Source organism: Glycine soja, unplaced genomic scaffold (assembly GCF_004193775.1).
Source record: "Glycine soja cultivar W05 unplaced genomic scaffold, ASM419377v2 tig00105766_1_pilon, whole genome shotgun sequence".
NCBI lineage: Eukaryota > Viridiplantae > Streptophyta > Magnoliopsida > Fabales > Fabaceae > Glycine > Glycine soja.
This window is the reverse complement of record NW_021144577.1, coordinates 2,643-19,562: the sequence shown is the minus strand read 5'-3', so window position 1 is coordinate 19,562 and position 16,920 is coordinate 2,643. Positions and strand designations below refer to the sequence as shown.

The window sequence follows — 16,920 nt, the reverse complement described above, 5'->3', positions numbered from 1 at the left end:
TTAACATAAATCTTAGTATTTGACATTTTGCGTGTTATTTTTGTTTCATCCCAAATTTCACATATACCAACCCAAGTCTTTTTTGCCTTTTCACCCGAACTTTCATTCACCTCCATTTCAATGAGCAAGTATACCAGGTAATACTTTCCTCTTTATAATTTTTTCCAATGCTTAGGTGATCACTACTTGCTACTCTTCCTAACTATACTTGTTGTGTGGATCTCTTGCATGTGGCATTTCCAAATCCCATTATTATCACAACATATGAGTTTCTAGCATTAGCGGGACCTAAACCACCATTTTGAATTTTGTAATTAGGTGATTGTTTTTGTTTTTATTTTTTCTTATTCTTGTATTATAAATTTAGGTATTTGTGACTCTTATTTTATTTATTATGTGAGTCTTCTTTATATATGTGTGTGTATGTATTATTTCTCTTCTATTCATAAATTGTAATATCCACATACAACACAACTTATGACACTAAGGTTGATAAGAATGTTATTTTCCTCTATGATTTTGTTGATTTTTGCCATGGAATCGCACCCTATTAAAGAGCAAAGTTCCATGAGAAACTTAACACCCTTTGTGTGACTCAGTTTTGGATTGTGGAGCCAATTTTATTTGCACTCAATCCTTTCAAAGATGTCCATATTTATGGAAACAATTATATCTTGTTTTATAGGCCAATATTTATGAATAATTCACATTTTATGTTATAGTTGCAAAAAAAAAAAAAAGATTCTCTACTTCTTTTATATAAAATATGATTCATCTCTTTATATGACTTTGAGATCAATATGGGATATTTAAAGATATTATTTTTACTCAGGGTGTAGGTTATTCAAGATGAATTTTGTCCTCTGAGCATAGTGCTACTACAAGTTTTTTTAGCAAGTTATATATTTTCACCCCATGATTTTGGCAATATCAACCTTTTATAAGTTGCCTACCTATTTTTCATCTTTTTATCTTTTATGAAACTTAAATTTTGAGTTATTAGATTTGTTGTTGAAATGTGATGCTTTATTATAGTATTAGGTTGATCATGATAGTCTTTATCCACTGTATTATTGATATGTTTGCCAATTGATTAAATGTGTGTTGTTTACCTTCTGAAATGAAAGCATTTATAAAAATCATGGGAAAAAAATTTAAATTGTTGCATTCATTATACCTTGTCGACAACTTTAATAGGAGATCTCTACTTGTCATCAATGACAATGTTTCCTTCATAGGCCACGTCATATATACCAATGGAGGCCAAAATGGAATGCACAAACATATATAATTCTTTGTAAATTAGTATTGTGTCTAGTTGTTAGCACCCATGATATCGAACTAAATGTGAGTAATCTAATTAAATGATTTGAATCAAATCTTGTTTGTGTGAAAAATATTGTGAAATTTTATTTCAATAATGTAATTTGACATAATATGATATATATATATATATATATATATATATATATATAGAGAGAGAGAGAGAGAGAAAGAGAAAGAGAGAGAAAGAGAGAGAGAGAGAGAGAGATCATGATGCACACACAAACACATAACAATTAATATGAGTAACCTGGAGCTGCTTGTAGCAAATTTAATACTCATTTTTTAAAATAAATATCACTATACTTATTGAAACCATTTCCATAAGTCGCTTGTATTACGTAATGTATGATTATGTTATATTTACTCATTCCACTGCGCATAAGGAACGTAGATACTTTATAAATGACATAAGTTCATCATGTTTTTGTAATTTTTGTTAAAATGTTAAGGTTGCTTTTCTTGACTTTACAGGTTTGAGTCACAGTGATGGCTAGAAAAATCCTATGATGTGTTAGATCCGAATGGCTTAAAAAATTGTCGTGCAGTTCAGGTGTATTCCCTTCCTTTGTGTTTCACTTTAAGCATATCTTGCAATCGCCATAGTGTAAGCTTTTAATTCACATATATGCATTTCTCTCACGCTATTTGGTGTGAAATTTTAATTTATACTCATTGTGTTTTGAATACTAAAAGTATTTTAATGGTGACAAATGACATTTTATGAGTAGAAAATGAAAGTTCCAGATAGGTTAAGTTCTTAATTGATCTAGAGAGTTGATCGATTGGAATCCAAACCAATTTGAAAAGTGAAATTTTTAGATCCATTCTAATTAGTTCTCTAAACTGATTTAGAAAATTGATTTTTTACATCGGTTTTGTAAAGAACCAAGATAAAAACAATCACTTTAGATCAATTTCAAAACACATTTAAAAACTTTTGAATTTATATATTAATTGACTTAAATTTGCAAAGTTAATTGATTGTAACTTGAGAATAGAAAGTGGGTTCACATGATTGTTTTAACAAAACTTGGGCTAGCATTCAGGACCCTTGCATCTGGCTTTGTTATTGAAATTGCAGTTATTGAAATTGTAGCCACACATTTTTCGCATAAGACGTTTGATGATCCATATTCACTTAAACACAATGCAAGACCTGTGCAGCTTAGGCACCATAGGATCTGCCAAGTTTAAAATGGTAGTGAGAAGTTGAAGCATTTGGGATAAGTTGGAGAGGCAGATAAGAGAGAATGAGTCACAAAAACATAAAGTGGGAGAGAGAAAAAACAAATTATGAGTTAAAGTACCCCTCCCTAGCTAGCTAGGATCAATGTCTCTCTTGGACCTAGGGTCTATGTTTTCATTTTAATTGGACTAATACGAGGCCTAATTAGGATTATGGTTTCTAGGATTAGGGTATTTGTGTAATTTAGTCCCTTTGGGTCACCAATAACACTTAAACTAGTTTTTAAATTAGGGACATCTCTAATTAATTTTTAAAGGTTCAATTTATTTTAATTGAATTTTAATAAAAAAAATCTATTAAATTCCTTAGTCCTATAATTTATTTTTGACTTATAAGTCATTTTCACAATCAATGAAATGAATTAAGCTATAAAAAGAATTAACTATTTAAATTGGACTTAGTTATCTTTAATCATCTTAATTAAATTTTTAAATCACTAATTACCTTAAAACATTCAATTTCACTAATTAATGTCCGTAGAAACTCATTAGCAAGCTACTTGTGCAATCAAAACTCTAATTTTCTATCTAGTAAAAAGTTCAACATATTTACCACAATATCACTAATGAGTTGACCAAATCTCTTACCTTTGACTATTTGATCAAGTGAGTTTATCTTTAACTTTTCAAATTTTGAACTTTCCTCCATAACTTTTAAATTTACACCATCAAGGCTTTTGTTGTGGCTTAGGTATGAAGTTTGATTGTTTAGCCATCTCATGAGTGATATTATTGGACAAACTATTTTCCTCTCTTGAATCAACTACGATTCTTCTATTGCATATATAACAACTTCTTAGTTTTTACACCCAACGTGCATAAGCCATAAAGTTAATCTAATAATTTAGCATGCATTGTTTCAATTCCCTTTCTAGTGATCGACTGATTCACTTTAGGACACACACATGAGATTATTTCTAGGCCTAGAGTCGTACATGGTAACATGTCTCATTGACCAAAGGCTTATATAATGATATCTTTATTGTCTCCTATTATTCTTATTTTAATTATTTTGTCATGGATACCTTTGTATATATTATTCAACTTTCTTAATTTTAATAACCCAAATGCAGTTATATAATTATGTTATTTCATGAGCTTTGTATTTATTTAATATGTGAGAAAGATGCATGTATTTTTTCATGTCACTAGTAATGTATTATGGTATCTAGATAAACATCTCATTTTTCTTGTTTTACGTTGTCATGGATACTTTTATATTATGTCATGCTAGAAATAGTGATAGAGTTACTTGAATAACCCAAATATGTTCCATTTCCATTGAAACACATTTGGGATATTCATGTAACTCTATCACTATTTCTAGCATGACATAATATAAAAGTATCCATGACAACGTAAAACAAGAAAAATGAGATGTTTATATAGATACCATAATACATTACTAGTGACATGAAAAAATACATGCATATTTCTCACATATTAAATAAATACAAAACTCATGAAATGACATAATTATATAACTGCATAGTGGTATTTAATCACAATAGTTCTTCTACAATGCCATAAAGAGTCATGTTAGTACTAATAGTGTGAAATAGAGAATGTCTTTTGTAGATCCATCACTTGATATTGCGAAAGGAGTATAACGAGGCAATAGTCATGATATTTGATTCTAGGCAATTCATGAATGTTGGATGGGTTGTTTGCATGGAAAATTCTTTCTTTCCTAATTATAAGGATCAATTAGTTCTTTGCCAAATGATAAGAGATGTTTAAGATTATTGGACTTGTCGAGAGACGCTCTGTTTCGAATTAGTTGTAATTGAATGACCTTTTATAGCATTGCTGAAGAGTTAGTGATTCAATGCCCACTAGGGAATTACATAGTTAAGTTTTTCCATGAGTTTACTATCTATTTAATATGTAAGAAATATGTATTTTTTAAGTTACCACAAATGTTACTTATTATGATATTTAGTGTACTTCATATTTTACTTTGTCATGGATACTTTTGTATTGTTCAACTATCTTTTGAATAACCCAAATGTACTTATTTTCATGGAAAAGGAACTTGGACATCTGGGTTGTTTAAAAGAAAGTTGAATAATACATGAGTATCCATGACAAAGTATAATAGCGAGGTCATCTAGATATTAAAAGATAGACCTTTAGTAAATGAGATTGAAGTTACCATGTTGGATTCTAAGCCAAGAAATGGTGTCATTTGTAGGTCTATATATCACTTGATATTAATAGTGGCTTAGAATGAGATGCTATTTTAAATGTTCGATTATAGGCCATTGGTCAAACTTGGAATGACAATTTGAATGGGAACTCTCTTGTCTAATAACGTGGATAGTTAGTTCTTCACCAAATGATAAGGGATGTTTAACACTTTGTAGACTTGTCCATACATGTTATCTTTTGCACTAGTTGTACTAGAACTTAAAGCCTGGTGTTAGAATAATAATTTATTTAATGACCACTATGCAATTATAATTAGGTTGTTTCCATGAGTTTGTTATCTATTTATTTATATAGTATATTTATAAAATGTTATTATATTATTGTTTAAAATTTTCAAAATGCAAATGATATTATACTAAAGTACATTTTATTATTTATAAAATGTTATTTGTTTTTATAAATATAGTTATGAAAAAGACAATTCTTTTTCTTTTGAAAATATAATACAAAAGCATGGATTAAATTTTTATTCTTTTGTAATACGCTTTCATACAAAAGACAAGTAGATATTTGTTTTATAAGCGAATTACTTTTGATAATTATTTTATTAAAATATATATTAAAATTTAAACATTTAAAACTAACTTCTAAACAATTTTGTTTAAACTCCTATGTCTTATCTAGTTATGATAACAATTTATCACAATGAATGAATGAGGCTTAAGTGGAAGAGCTAATGATGTCTCCTATTGTGGAAAATTATTTAAATAAAAAGTTTAAATATATTTTTAGTCATTGCAATTTTACATTTTTTTTATTTTGTCCTTGCAAAATTGCTTATTTGTTTTGAGTTCTTGAAAATTACGTTTATTTTATTTTTAGTCCTTAAAACACTTTAGATAACACTTTTGATATTGAAAAAGTGCTATCTAAAACCCTATAAAGGCCAAAAGCAAAATAAACATGATTTGCAATGATTAAAAATTAAAATAAGTATCGCTGGTATAGACTATAAAGGAGAAGGAAAGGAATAGATGAAAAACCTTCCATGAGAGGAAAAGTACTGGCTGGAGAAAGCCTTAGAACTAAATTCTATGGCATGGACTAGTTAAAAAATACCTTGAGGGAAACTCACTAAAGCAAGGGCCCCCGATTGTTAGAACTCCTTGGACCATGTTCAGGCTTATCGGATTAGGCAGCTGGAAAGGCTGAGATGATAGGCTTTGATTCATCCGTTTTAGGCCTTGTACGAGAGGGCTATGGGCCAGTTTCCCTCATAAAGAAATGTGGACTAACAGATGTAATATCATAGGCATAGGAGATTTCACCTTACCTTCTCCAACATATACCATTTCAAATGATAGGGGAATGATTCAAGGCGGGCCAAGCAGCAAGAGAAGGGCTATGGTGCTAGGCTAGACCCGTAAAAAAGCTCGATCTAATACCCTTCAGGCTAAAGGAAAGCAATTAGCCAAGCTAATTGAACAAGTTTTTAGAGTACTTACATTTCTGGTTTCTCATGGACATAGGTACTGGACGGATTGGCCCACTTAGAATATAAAGAAGAGGAAGACGCCAAGAGACAGAAAAGGGTAGAGACCAACCACCGAAACAAGGGACTAAGAGCTATGGGTCATCCCAGGAACTAAACTCCCGAAGACCTCATCCATAAATAAGTCTTTGATTCCTTCCAGACGGGTAAAAAGACATACCAACTACCAACCTACCTTTAGGGAATAATATGTGGGACGCGACCCTACTCCAGGGATACTAGACCTTTCAGTTGGGAGTCTTTTAGCACTCAATGCTGTCTGGCTCGTACCGATGTCATGAGTGTCTTATTTATGAAAGACAGAAGTGTGACAAGAAGTGCTGTAATGGTACGGGTTACAAACAGAACAGACATGCGCCAACTGAGGGGAATAACTAGTCAAGGTGCGACACACGCCAAAGATGGCGGCAAAAGACCTGTATTATTACCCGAAACAAACAACAAACAAAACATTATGAAGCGTATTGGTCTATCAGCTGTTCCCGAAGTTCTATCTAAAATAGAACAGAACTACGATGTATTTACTATAACTGATAAATTTCGTAATCTGTCTTTGAAAGATAGCAGTGCTAGTTCAAGTAATCATAGTTTTCTTTCTACTCTGACTCCTACTGCATCTCTTTTAGAAAGATTTAAGATTCGTACTAATCCATCGGCGTTTACTCGTAATGTTATTGAAATGACTAAAGCACCATTTTTTGATATAAAGAACCCTATTATTAATTTAACCGAAAAGGCAAACAATTATATGATGTCGATTGGCTTTCGCTTTATGCCAGGACAAGGGGAATTCTTAATAAAAGATCTCCGAGCTCCTGATACCTTAGTGGGTTTAAGAAAGTTAAAAGAAAGCCTAGGCTTATCGTTAACAAAAGGTAGTCTTAACAGCAATCCATTACTTAAGTTAAAGGGTATTTCTGACTCTGTTTCTAATAGTATGGAGTCGCTGGCATCTCGTGTCTTGGTTGAAGTAATTACATTTAATGAGGGGTATTATGGTCGATTCTTAATCCTGGTCCAAATGGGTATTGGTTGTACTGTATGGTATGGCTTCGTACCTGGCGATGGTATCAATATGCCAATTGAAGGATTAAATACCCTATTTAGTCCTATTGAGAATTATGATACTATCTTTACTAATCCTGATGCTCATGTTATACCGGGCTTTAATAAAATGACTTTAATTGAGGGCGTAAATAATCCAGCAGCATCGCTGTCACAGGCATTTGCTCAAGATAGGCCCTTCATGGATATGGATATTGAAATACCGGATTCTAATAAATCTATTATTATCGGTGTTAGCTTAGGACTAGCAGTTGCCATCTTATTTACATTTGGGATTAACCCATGCTGCGGAGAAGTTATAGTATGAAGATAAATATTATGATGAACAACCAATTGTTATATATTTCTTATTCTTTGTATCGGAACAACTCGAGGAATGCTATGCTTTTAAATGTGCCTATTTCCTATCATCCTCTTATCTATTTATTTAGGAGAAAGTATTCTACAGACAATAATTTACAATTACAGCTATCTAAGGATATACGTTATGTACATGATTACCTTAAAGCAGAGAATCTAATACCTAGTATTACACCTTTCCAATTGTCTATCATTCTACAAAAAATTGAAAACAGTTCTTACAAGGTTGGCCCGCTAGAGTACTTTACTTGTTTAGATGAAGATATGAATAAGCTTTTAAAAGATATATTACCTGATTATCCGGATATTCATATACATGTAAATAAAAGAAATCCAGAACGTATATTTATAATAAAGGCGTCCAATATTATGGATCAAATAGTATTAATGGGCCTGTCTGCTACTTTGCATCGTCTTATTTATGGTTCCTTGCCCCAAAATGGAATTCGACTAATGGATAGATTTCCTGCTTTTCTCCAGAGTCTTGAAGATATGAATAATGTTGATATGATGTATAAGGTTGATATGTCCGCATCAACATCAGTGATTACTAAAGCACTGGTTTTAAAAGCCGTTAAGCCTTTTGTTGGCGATAATGATTATGTATTTAGACTAGTAAGTTCTTTACTTGAGCTACCTATCTATACAAAGGATGGGGATAAAGTTTTAGTAGGGTCTGATGATATTCCTCCTCCTCTTGGAGAGGTCTCCAGATTGCTATTCAACTTTGTATTAATGGACTTATTTGATCGGGAGTTTGTCAAATGTTTTCCAGAAATAAGATTTAGACGATTTTCCCATGAGGTCTTCGTAGCAACTGCTGATATTTATGATGTCTTTTTCTCTGAAAAGAGTTGTTATGCTTTATTGGGGAAGATAGGTTTGAGAGGCGAAATCTATTCTATTTCGCGAGGGGGAGGGTACCTTACCTGTAGGTGTAACATTGAAAAGATATTATTTATTAATAATAGCAGTAAGGTCGTAATCAGTGACCCTTTCCCCATCTGGTATTAAAGCACATATGTACTTGGTGATTTCGTATGTCAAAATAGTCAGCATACGACCCTTATTGATAGGCTCTTCCCTCTGTTGTCACAAATCATTTGACTCAGCCGGGGGAGTGAACGAGATTCTGCTTCAAGTTACTAGAGTCAATTATCATAAACCAGCTCTTACAAAGCTTATGACTGCAAGAAAATCAATTGAGACCTTCACAAAGATGTTGGGAAATTCCCTAACAAAAGACCTTATTGAATTGATGCATTCAAACGCTAAAGAATGAAAGCAAGCAAGAGATAAAGATCTAGTTAGACTTGCCAGGTAAAACCTAAAAATTGCTGGAGAATCCTTGCTAATCCTCAATCCTCATCCAATCCAACTCAAGCACCAGCAAAGGGAAGAACTTCTAACTCGCTGGCAGGAAGAAGAGATTGCAACTTGAATTGCAACTCCCACTGGGTGCACCGCCACTAAGACTAGCTCCCCTAGAAGAAGATATCTATCTATTATCATTAGCCAGCCTTGAAGCAGGAAGTGTTTTACCTTTTCGCAAGCACTAAGTAAGCAAGCTACCTTAATGAAGTTCAGAAATTCCTTCTTTTTCCTTCTGTACTTTACTAAAAGTCTGGTTATATGATTGAGTACGAGATGTTCGAATAGTTCCGATTCAAAAGAAAGCAGTAATCAATGAATTCTGCACTTCCCGCCATAGGGAGAGGATTGGAACGGCTCAATCCGTTGCTTGTTCGCGCAGTAGTTTGATTGCTGGGGGTATGAATTCTTTCGAGTAGTCTAGTGACAGCAACAAATCATACTATAGGTATTCATCTATCACGCAACAAAGTTCTGTTAGGTTCTTAGTAGCAGTCGGCGACCTTTTTCTATTTCCTCCTCACTCCTGGGCCTTTATCTAATGTTGTATATATATCTTTTATCCACAACCATTATCAGGGGGGCTTTTTATCCCGCGGCATCGTATCTGGATCCAATAGATCTCCATTGATATTATCTTCAGCCCTTTTAGATTATTTTGCTCTAATGTATTATTATCTTCGGTATTATTTCCTTCTTCTACTCTCCGCTGGGCTATTATACCTCTTTCCTGTTCCAGCTTCTGTAATTTCTGAGAAAGAGCCGAATTCTCTTTTTCTAAAATAGCTGTTTTCCTTTTAAAACTTTCTAATAGTTTTGTTCCAATGTAATTTAGAGATGACAAGTCATTGATATCAAGTGGATCTGTACTTACATATTACCTTTTTCATTAAAGAAAGGTATTCTCTTGGAGTTACTGAGAGTTCTAAGAGTGGTTGTACTCTCTTTCTTTTTAACCGAGAGTTCTTTCCAATCGGGTCGAAATTGATAAGTTACCTTCTTTATCAGACTTCGGGAAGGGTCGGCGTACTGTTCTTTATACCATTCTGGAGTTATAACATTTCTACCCGGTCCCTTGTACTTATAGACCTTCTTATTGCCATCTGACTCTTCTGTGGTATAGCTATAGCATTTAGGTGCTAAAAAGAATCCCTCCAAGATCTTATCTTCTAATTTAAATTTACCTAATACAGAAGAGGAAACATCTTCCTCCGGAAGTGGATTACCAAGGACAATAGAGTCGGTGTCTGTATATAAGCAGTCTTCTCTTGAAATATACTTGTACATATAGATCCTTGAGCCGGCAGTGATCGCTGCGGCTAGTTGTACCGCGGAGTTCTTCGGGGGGTCCCAATAAGAAGGCCCCTTACCCGGATTGGTTAGATAAGATACCATGTATAGATCCTCTCTAATAAAGACATCGTCTATAAACTCAGGGCGTCTAAATATACGGTCACGTTTAGATTTATTGCACATCTCGGTTTTTGTGCTTTGAGGATTGATGCCAAATCTACCATATAATGAGTTCATTAGTAATTTATATACAAAAGATAGGGCGTTATTTCCTTCTTTTTAGCATTGGATCTGCTTTCAAAGAGAGAATTAATGTAGTCCTTGAATGGACTTTCCATCTCCTCGAAGAGGTATCCACAAATTGGTATTATAGTGTAGCCTATGTCTCTAGCATACTTGAGCTCCTCACTATAGTAAACCCCAACAAAGGTGCCTGTAGGAAAGATAAGAGTGCCATCCTTATTATCCCGATAGGGAAGAAATGGTTTCTTTATACTTTTTGGGCATTCTACATATGCTTCAATGAACCCAAACATGTTATCTAATGTCATATATTCTAAATCAGAATGCCAGACTGGTGTACCCCCAGGCATTGAGAATTCCTTGATAACAAAAGGATAGAGAGAGTTAACGTCATAATAGTATAAATTAGTACCGTATGGTAAGTATGCGTCGGTATGCCCACCGTAATATCCACGCCGAATAAATGTATCCTCATTCTGATTAGGGATGTGGATACGGTGCTTATTGTAATCGTAATATTTTTCACGAAATAGACTTAGAGCCAGTGAGGCTATTGTAAGCTTATTTACTATGTCTGCCTGGTAAGCCTTATAATATATGTCCTGGAAGGACTGCATAATTCCCCCTAGCAGAAGAATATCCTGCTCCATATACTCTAACAAACTCTCTTTCATAATACTAAGACTTTCAAGTCTTACATCCTCATAGGAAATAGATCCTTTAGAACCCAACTCAGGGCATAGATTCTTAGCAAGGTCATCTAGTTTGCCGGGGAGTAGATGTAAGGAGTCTCGGAACGTAAATAATAGCCTTTTTTTAGAATAGACAGCTACCTCGTAGAGTCTATTGTCTCTCATAAGGGGGGTGACCGTGTAATTAGGATGATATAATGCAAGGTGCTTAAGTAGGAAAATGCCATCGAATCGACCTAAATTATGAAAGTAGATTGTTTTAGCAGACCTATTTTGTCGAGTAATAGCCGCGACCCTAAAGATAAATGATTTGAGCATTTGGCAGCTCCTTTCTTCAAAGGTTGGGAAGATTCTTGAAGAGTAATCTTCGCTGAAGTAAGTATCGATCCTTTCACGCCTACTAACGGGAATCCCCGGATTAACAACCATGACACCGACCGCATAGGGTACATGTTGACTATTTTTGTTAATTATGGTCTCAGTATCGGCCACCAAGAACGGCCTCAGGGATATATTGCCCGATTTCCTTGGAACGGTTATATTCTTAGGGTACTTTCGAGAAGTAGAACTAAGACTTTTAACAGGTAAATTACTAATATCGATTTCTCCAGAAGATGGCTTAATGCATTCAGAGAGAGCCTCCTCTAGCAACTCCTCTTTTAAAGGTTGAAGAGGGCCGGGGATATTTTCTTCAAAATGTGCTCGAATAGCTATTCTAACAACCCCAAAACCGTCATAAATCTCTATTAATTTAAATATACTACTAAACACACTAGCATATATCTCTGACTTAGAAATAGGACTACCATCATCAAACGTTAAGGGAATAGACTGTTTATTTAGTGGTTTAGCGATATCACCTACTTCTCTATTTTTAAAATAGAATATGATATTAGCTTTCGCGTACCCTAATAAGACAGGATAAACATAGCTTACTAAGAGAGACATCACACTATGGCTGAGGAGGGCTGTATCCTGGACCGATACAGGTTCTCTATACTCCAAAGACGGAATTAGTAACTTAGGGTGCGGGAATATAAATGTTTTACTAGAATTGGACTGAATCCGGTTCAATAAGATAGATGTTGAAGTTGATCTAGTACGACTGTATGTCGTGTACGGAACATTATGCCTTACCCCATGGGTTTTAAATAACATTTTAATAATGTATACAATTTTCCCCAATCAGGGCATCTCTAAACCTATTCCATTTAAACAAATGATCATCAAATTTCTTATTAGATCCGCAGACCGCATTACAATAGAGTTGATATCTTTGTTTCAACTTATTGTTTATTTTTTTTAAACCAGCTGCATTCGTGACATCTTCTGGAGAAATGAGTCCAATTTTTAAGAACTCATCTAAAATAGGCTCTGGTATGATCCTTTCATCAAAAGACTTCAAATTGTAGCCTTTTACATTATTATAGAGGCCCTTCGCTATAGCCGGCTCCATAATATTTTTATAAATAAAGCGGTTAATGATTTTAAGAGGGGGCCCCATTTCCTTTATGACATGTAGATAGATTTTAGATATATATTTACAATAATGTATATTTGTTATGAAGTTGTCGTGCACTGTGTACAGAGGTATATTATATGAGTTCGCATAGAAGGCAATAGACATAGCAATTTGCGCGTCCTTTTGATGAATGAAGTTAACGAATGTGGATACCCCACTTTTCCTCTTATCCCGCTCTTTTGAGGGAAACGAGAGTGTGACATTATGGGCCTTTTTCAAGTAAGAGTTGAAGACTCTAACTGAGTGTTTTTCCATCTTTTTATAATCCTGGGATGTGCTAAAATATTCTGTGCTGTACAAGACTGGTCGATCTAGGTAAGAGCATACCCGACCTACCAGGCTGATCAGCTGGATAAACGAATACATAAAACTGTATTTTTCTTGCCAAAATTTGAAGCATAGAACCGACAGTATAGTACATTCTTTTGGCAAGAGATCTTGGCAAAGACTCACTATAAGATCCTTAGTTGTGCTATTAGCTGTTTTACCATATATAATTGGCATATATATTTGCTTAACTATACTCCTAGTTAGGACCCTATCCAAAATTGCGCATAGCTCAGGATTCTCCTCACTAAGAGAGTCTTTGATGAATGAAATTAATTCAATTCTCATGTGAGAATAGATGTCAAATATCTCACCGCTGCCGGTATCAAAAAGATTTGTTAGTTTCGCAAAATTCTTATCCAGGAGGAAATAAGCCATCAGTTGATATGCGCTAGCGCTAGCATCCTGAGTTACAGGAACACAATTATACAGATCAACGAAAGACATTAAATCCGATGATGATAATAGGTAAATATTAGATAAATATTGGAATGGCCGTTTAGCCATCCGTGATTCTATCACTAAAGTCTTTAAATACGTTTTAAAGTTCTCTTTACACTCTAGATTAGGTAATGGTAATAATTTATTATTTATATCATTTAGAGCATCCTCCTCATATTTATATGATTGATAGAGGAATGCAGTTGCGGTTAGATACATATTTAGATAATTATTAATTTCAGGGGAAGAATATTCTATATTATCTTTACAATCTATTAATAGTAGACTTCGGGCTAAATCCCGCTCGTGGAAGTGAAAGATGCCGCTGCGATAGATTCGACCTCTGAAGTCAATAAATGCTGGAAAATATAAAGAATATCCAGAGTAGGCCTTTGCCAGATCTAAAATCGTACACTCATAACGTGCCCGCTGCATATTCTTTATTAATAGAGCGTACACATCACTAAATTTGCATATTGTTTGAATATCCTTATTCTTTTCAAAATGACTTCTAAGTTTCCTGGAGGCATGGGCTAGTATTACCTTTGAAAGAAATTCGGGCATCAAGTAGCCACATTCTTCTAATAATTCCCTATTTTCTAATATAAAATTAAGGAAATTACTATTTATTTTAAAGGATTGACGCTGTAAGCTACTGATGCTAGTACAAAACTTATTTTGCTTATTATGACTTTCTTGATACTTATTTTCACCGAAATAGATGAAGAAATTCTTCGCATCGGGAGAACTCATACTCCGTTGAGTGCTGTAGATTTGGCCCGTAGGGTTGCTTAAATAACCACCATATATATCAGATATATGTAACAACTTACGTTTCTGTTCAGGTTTGTGGGGCTCCCAATCTTTAGGTGGAAATACCATAGGTAGGTTTAACTTTATAGGAAGTAATGCGGGGTTAAACAAGCATTCGGCATATACTAAAGAGCTCCTATAGTAATTATGGCCCTTTTTGACAACATTTTTGACAACAGTCTTTGGACCACTATCATCAGAGAAATTTAATAAATCAACATTATATGTTACTAAGCGCAATAGACCACGACTCACTAAAAATTCAACTAATGCTGTACCAAAGGGATAAGCTCTAGTTTTAGATGCTTTAGTACCTTTATCAACAGCATCCATACTTAGATTACATACCCTACTATTATAATACAATGTTGACGATGAGGCATAATCCCTTACATTGCGTTCTATACGATCAACCAAACTAGCAAGACTGACAATATTTTCCAGATTAAACAGATGGCCTAGGGTGTGAACCAGTAGGCACTCAATGGAGTGCTCGCCTAACTCTACCAACAACGACTTATCACTTTCAGATAGTACACATCTTAGATTTTTATTCTCCTCGTCGGATAGCTCTGAGCCGCTGGTTTCTAGACTATCACCACTTCGACTTTCTGCATAAATGGTCATTCTGCCGGGATATTCTTTATCCATAAGATACTTTCCACGAAGGAATTCCTTAGCACTTGGCAAGTTGTTTTTAGTTAACATTACCATAATGTTAGGACTAGTTTTATAAATACTATCTTCAGAGAAGTTCAAAGTCAGATCCTCAATTTCTCTCTGAAGCGATTCTAATGTTTGTGCATCATTATTTTCATATCTATAACGGTCCAGAAGAGAAAAGACGCTATTTTTATATGTCTTAACAAACTCTGATTTAGGGACTTTTATTTTTCGTGTTTCAGGATCAACGCATTCATCCGGACTGTGGACCACATCATTATTATCATACATTAGTGTTTCTTCGTAAATATCCTTTAAAGCACCTTCCCAGAAACTTTCTATTTTAGCACGATTCTCGCTTTTATTTTCCGGCATATCCAATGTATTTGCAAAGTGAGAAATCCAGTTAGAAGTAGATTGAAATCGAACCGGAAGTAAAAATAATTTATGCTTCTCCAGCATACATTTAAATTGACGAGTCGTCAACATTGTTTTGTTTGTTGTTTGTTTCGGGTAATAATACAGGTCTTTTGCCGCCATCTTTGGCGTGTGTCGCACCTTGACTAGTTATTCCCCTCAGTTGGCGCATGTCTGTTCTGTTTGTAACCCGTACCATTACTGCACTTCTTGTCACACTTCTGTCTTTCATAAATAAGACACTCATGACATCGGTACGAGCCAGACAGCATTGAGTGCTAAAAGACTCCCAACTGAAAGGTCTAGTATCCCTAGAGTAGGGTCGCGTCCCACATATTATTCCCTAAAGGTAGGTTGGTAGTTGGTATGTCTTTTTTCAACCATTTCCCCAGCTTGAATCTGTTCAATCCATAAACACGTGCAATCCCATCTCCAACGGAGACCACTCGACCGATCTCATCCACTTGAAAATTAGTGTAAAAGTTGGTAATTCTACTTTCTAATAGAGTTGTTAGTTCCGCAGCTCTTACAGAGAATTCCATAATTTATCTATTTTGACCGGGGGAATGCCGCAAACAAGGTTTTTGGCTCGCAATAAAGCTAGCATCCTGATCGAGCAAGACGTAGTCCTATCTATCCACCTCTCCAGACACAATATCTTGAGTACCTATGATGGTGACCACATCTGCTGGCATGTGATGTTTGGACAGAGAATCGAGTCCTTGTGAATGGGCAGAGCCAGGTGCTCTTATTTTATGACGGTAGGGACGATTGCTTCCATTACTGACCAGAAAGACACCAAATTCTCCTTTAGGTGCTTCAACAGCGGTATAGGTAGAAGGAGCTGGTACGGAAAAACCTTCTGTATAAAGTTCGAAATGGTGAATTGAGGTAGAGTAGACCGATGATCCTGTAGTCATTTTGCCGGCTATTGAAAGAAAAAGAGAATATCTAATCTAAAAAGAGATGAGAGTTATGGACGGTTCGGATCACCCGCTGATAGGGAATGCTTTGCCTTGTACCAAAATTGGCAATTTTGGTCAGATAACCCGCGTAATCGTTTTCACTCAGCGCATGCCCCTCCGGATAGAAAAGAAAGCCACGAATCATATGTCTTCTTTCAAAGACTACTTGAGGGGAATATCCGTCCGCCACAAGTGCGGCCTCTATGTGCCTTTCGATTGCAAGTTGACTCCGGACGAAGGAGTCGAGGATTCGCTCGTTATAAGCGATCCCCCACCAATTCGCCCTCAATCGAACAGCGAGCTCTGCTCGCCGGGTGTTGTCATCGAGAAGCGGAGGTTCAAGTTCGGGAATCACAGGCTGCTGATTCACGCTCGCTTCGCTGGATTCGTTTGAAGATTCTAACAAAACACCTTCTTCGAAACTTCTCCAGCCCGAGGTCGATGCGCCTGAAGGCACGTTTGAGGGTTGCTCCG

General features: G+C 35.1%; 2 protein-coding genes across 2 annotated transcripts; both read right to left on the bottom strand.

Moving 5' to 3' along the window:
- Window positions 1-9,940: 9,940 nt before the first annotated feature.
- LOC114404702 (DNA polymerase-like) lies at window positions 9,941-12,456 on the bottom strand. Its single transcript, XM_028367551.1, is given in 2 exon segments — window positions 9,941-10,641; window positions 10,644-12,456. Coding segments are annotated over 2 exon segments (2,514 nt in total).
- Window positions 12,425-15,782, bottom strand: LOC114404707 (probable DNA-directed RNA polymerase). The gene has a single exon (XM_028367554.1). The coding sequence runs from the start codon at window positions 15,602-15,604 to the stop codon at window positions 12,458-12,460; it is 3,147 nt and encodes a 1,048-aa protein (XP_028223355.1). The 5' UTR covers window positions 15,605-15,782; the 3' UTR covers window positions 12,425-12,457.
- Between the last annotated feature and the right edge of the window lie 1,138 nt (window positions 15,783-16,920).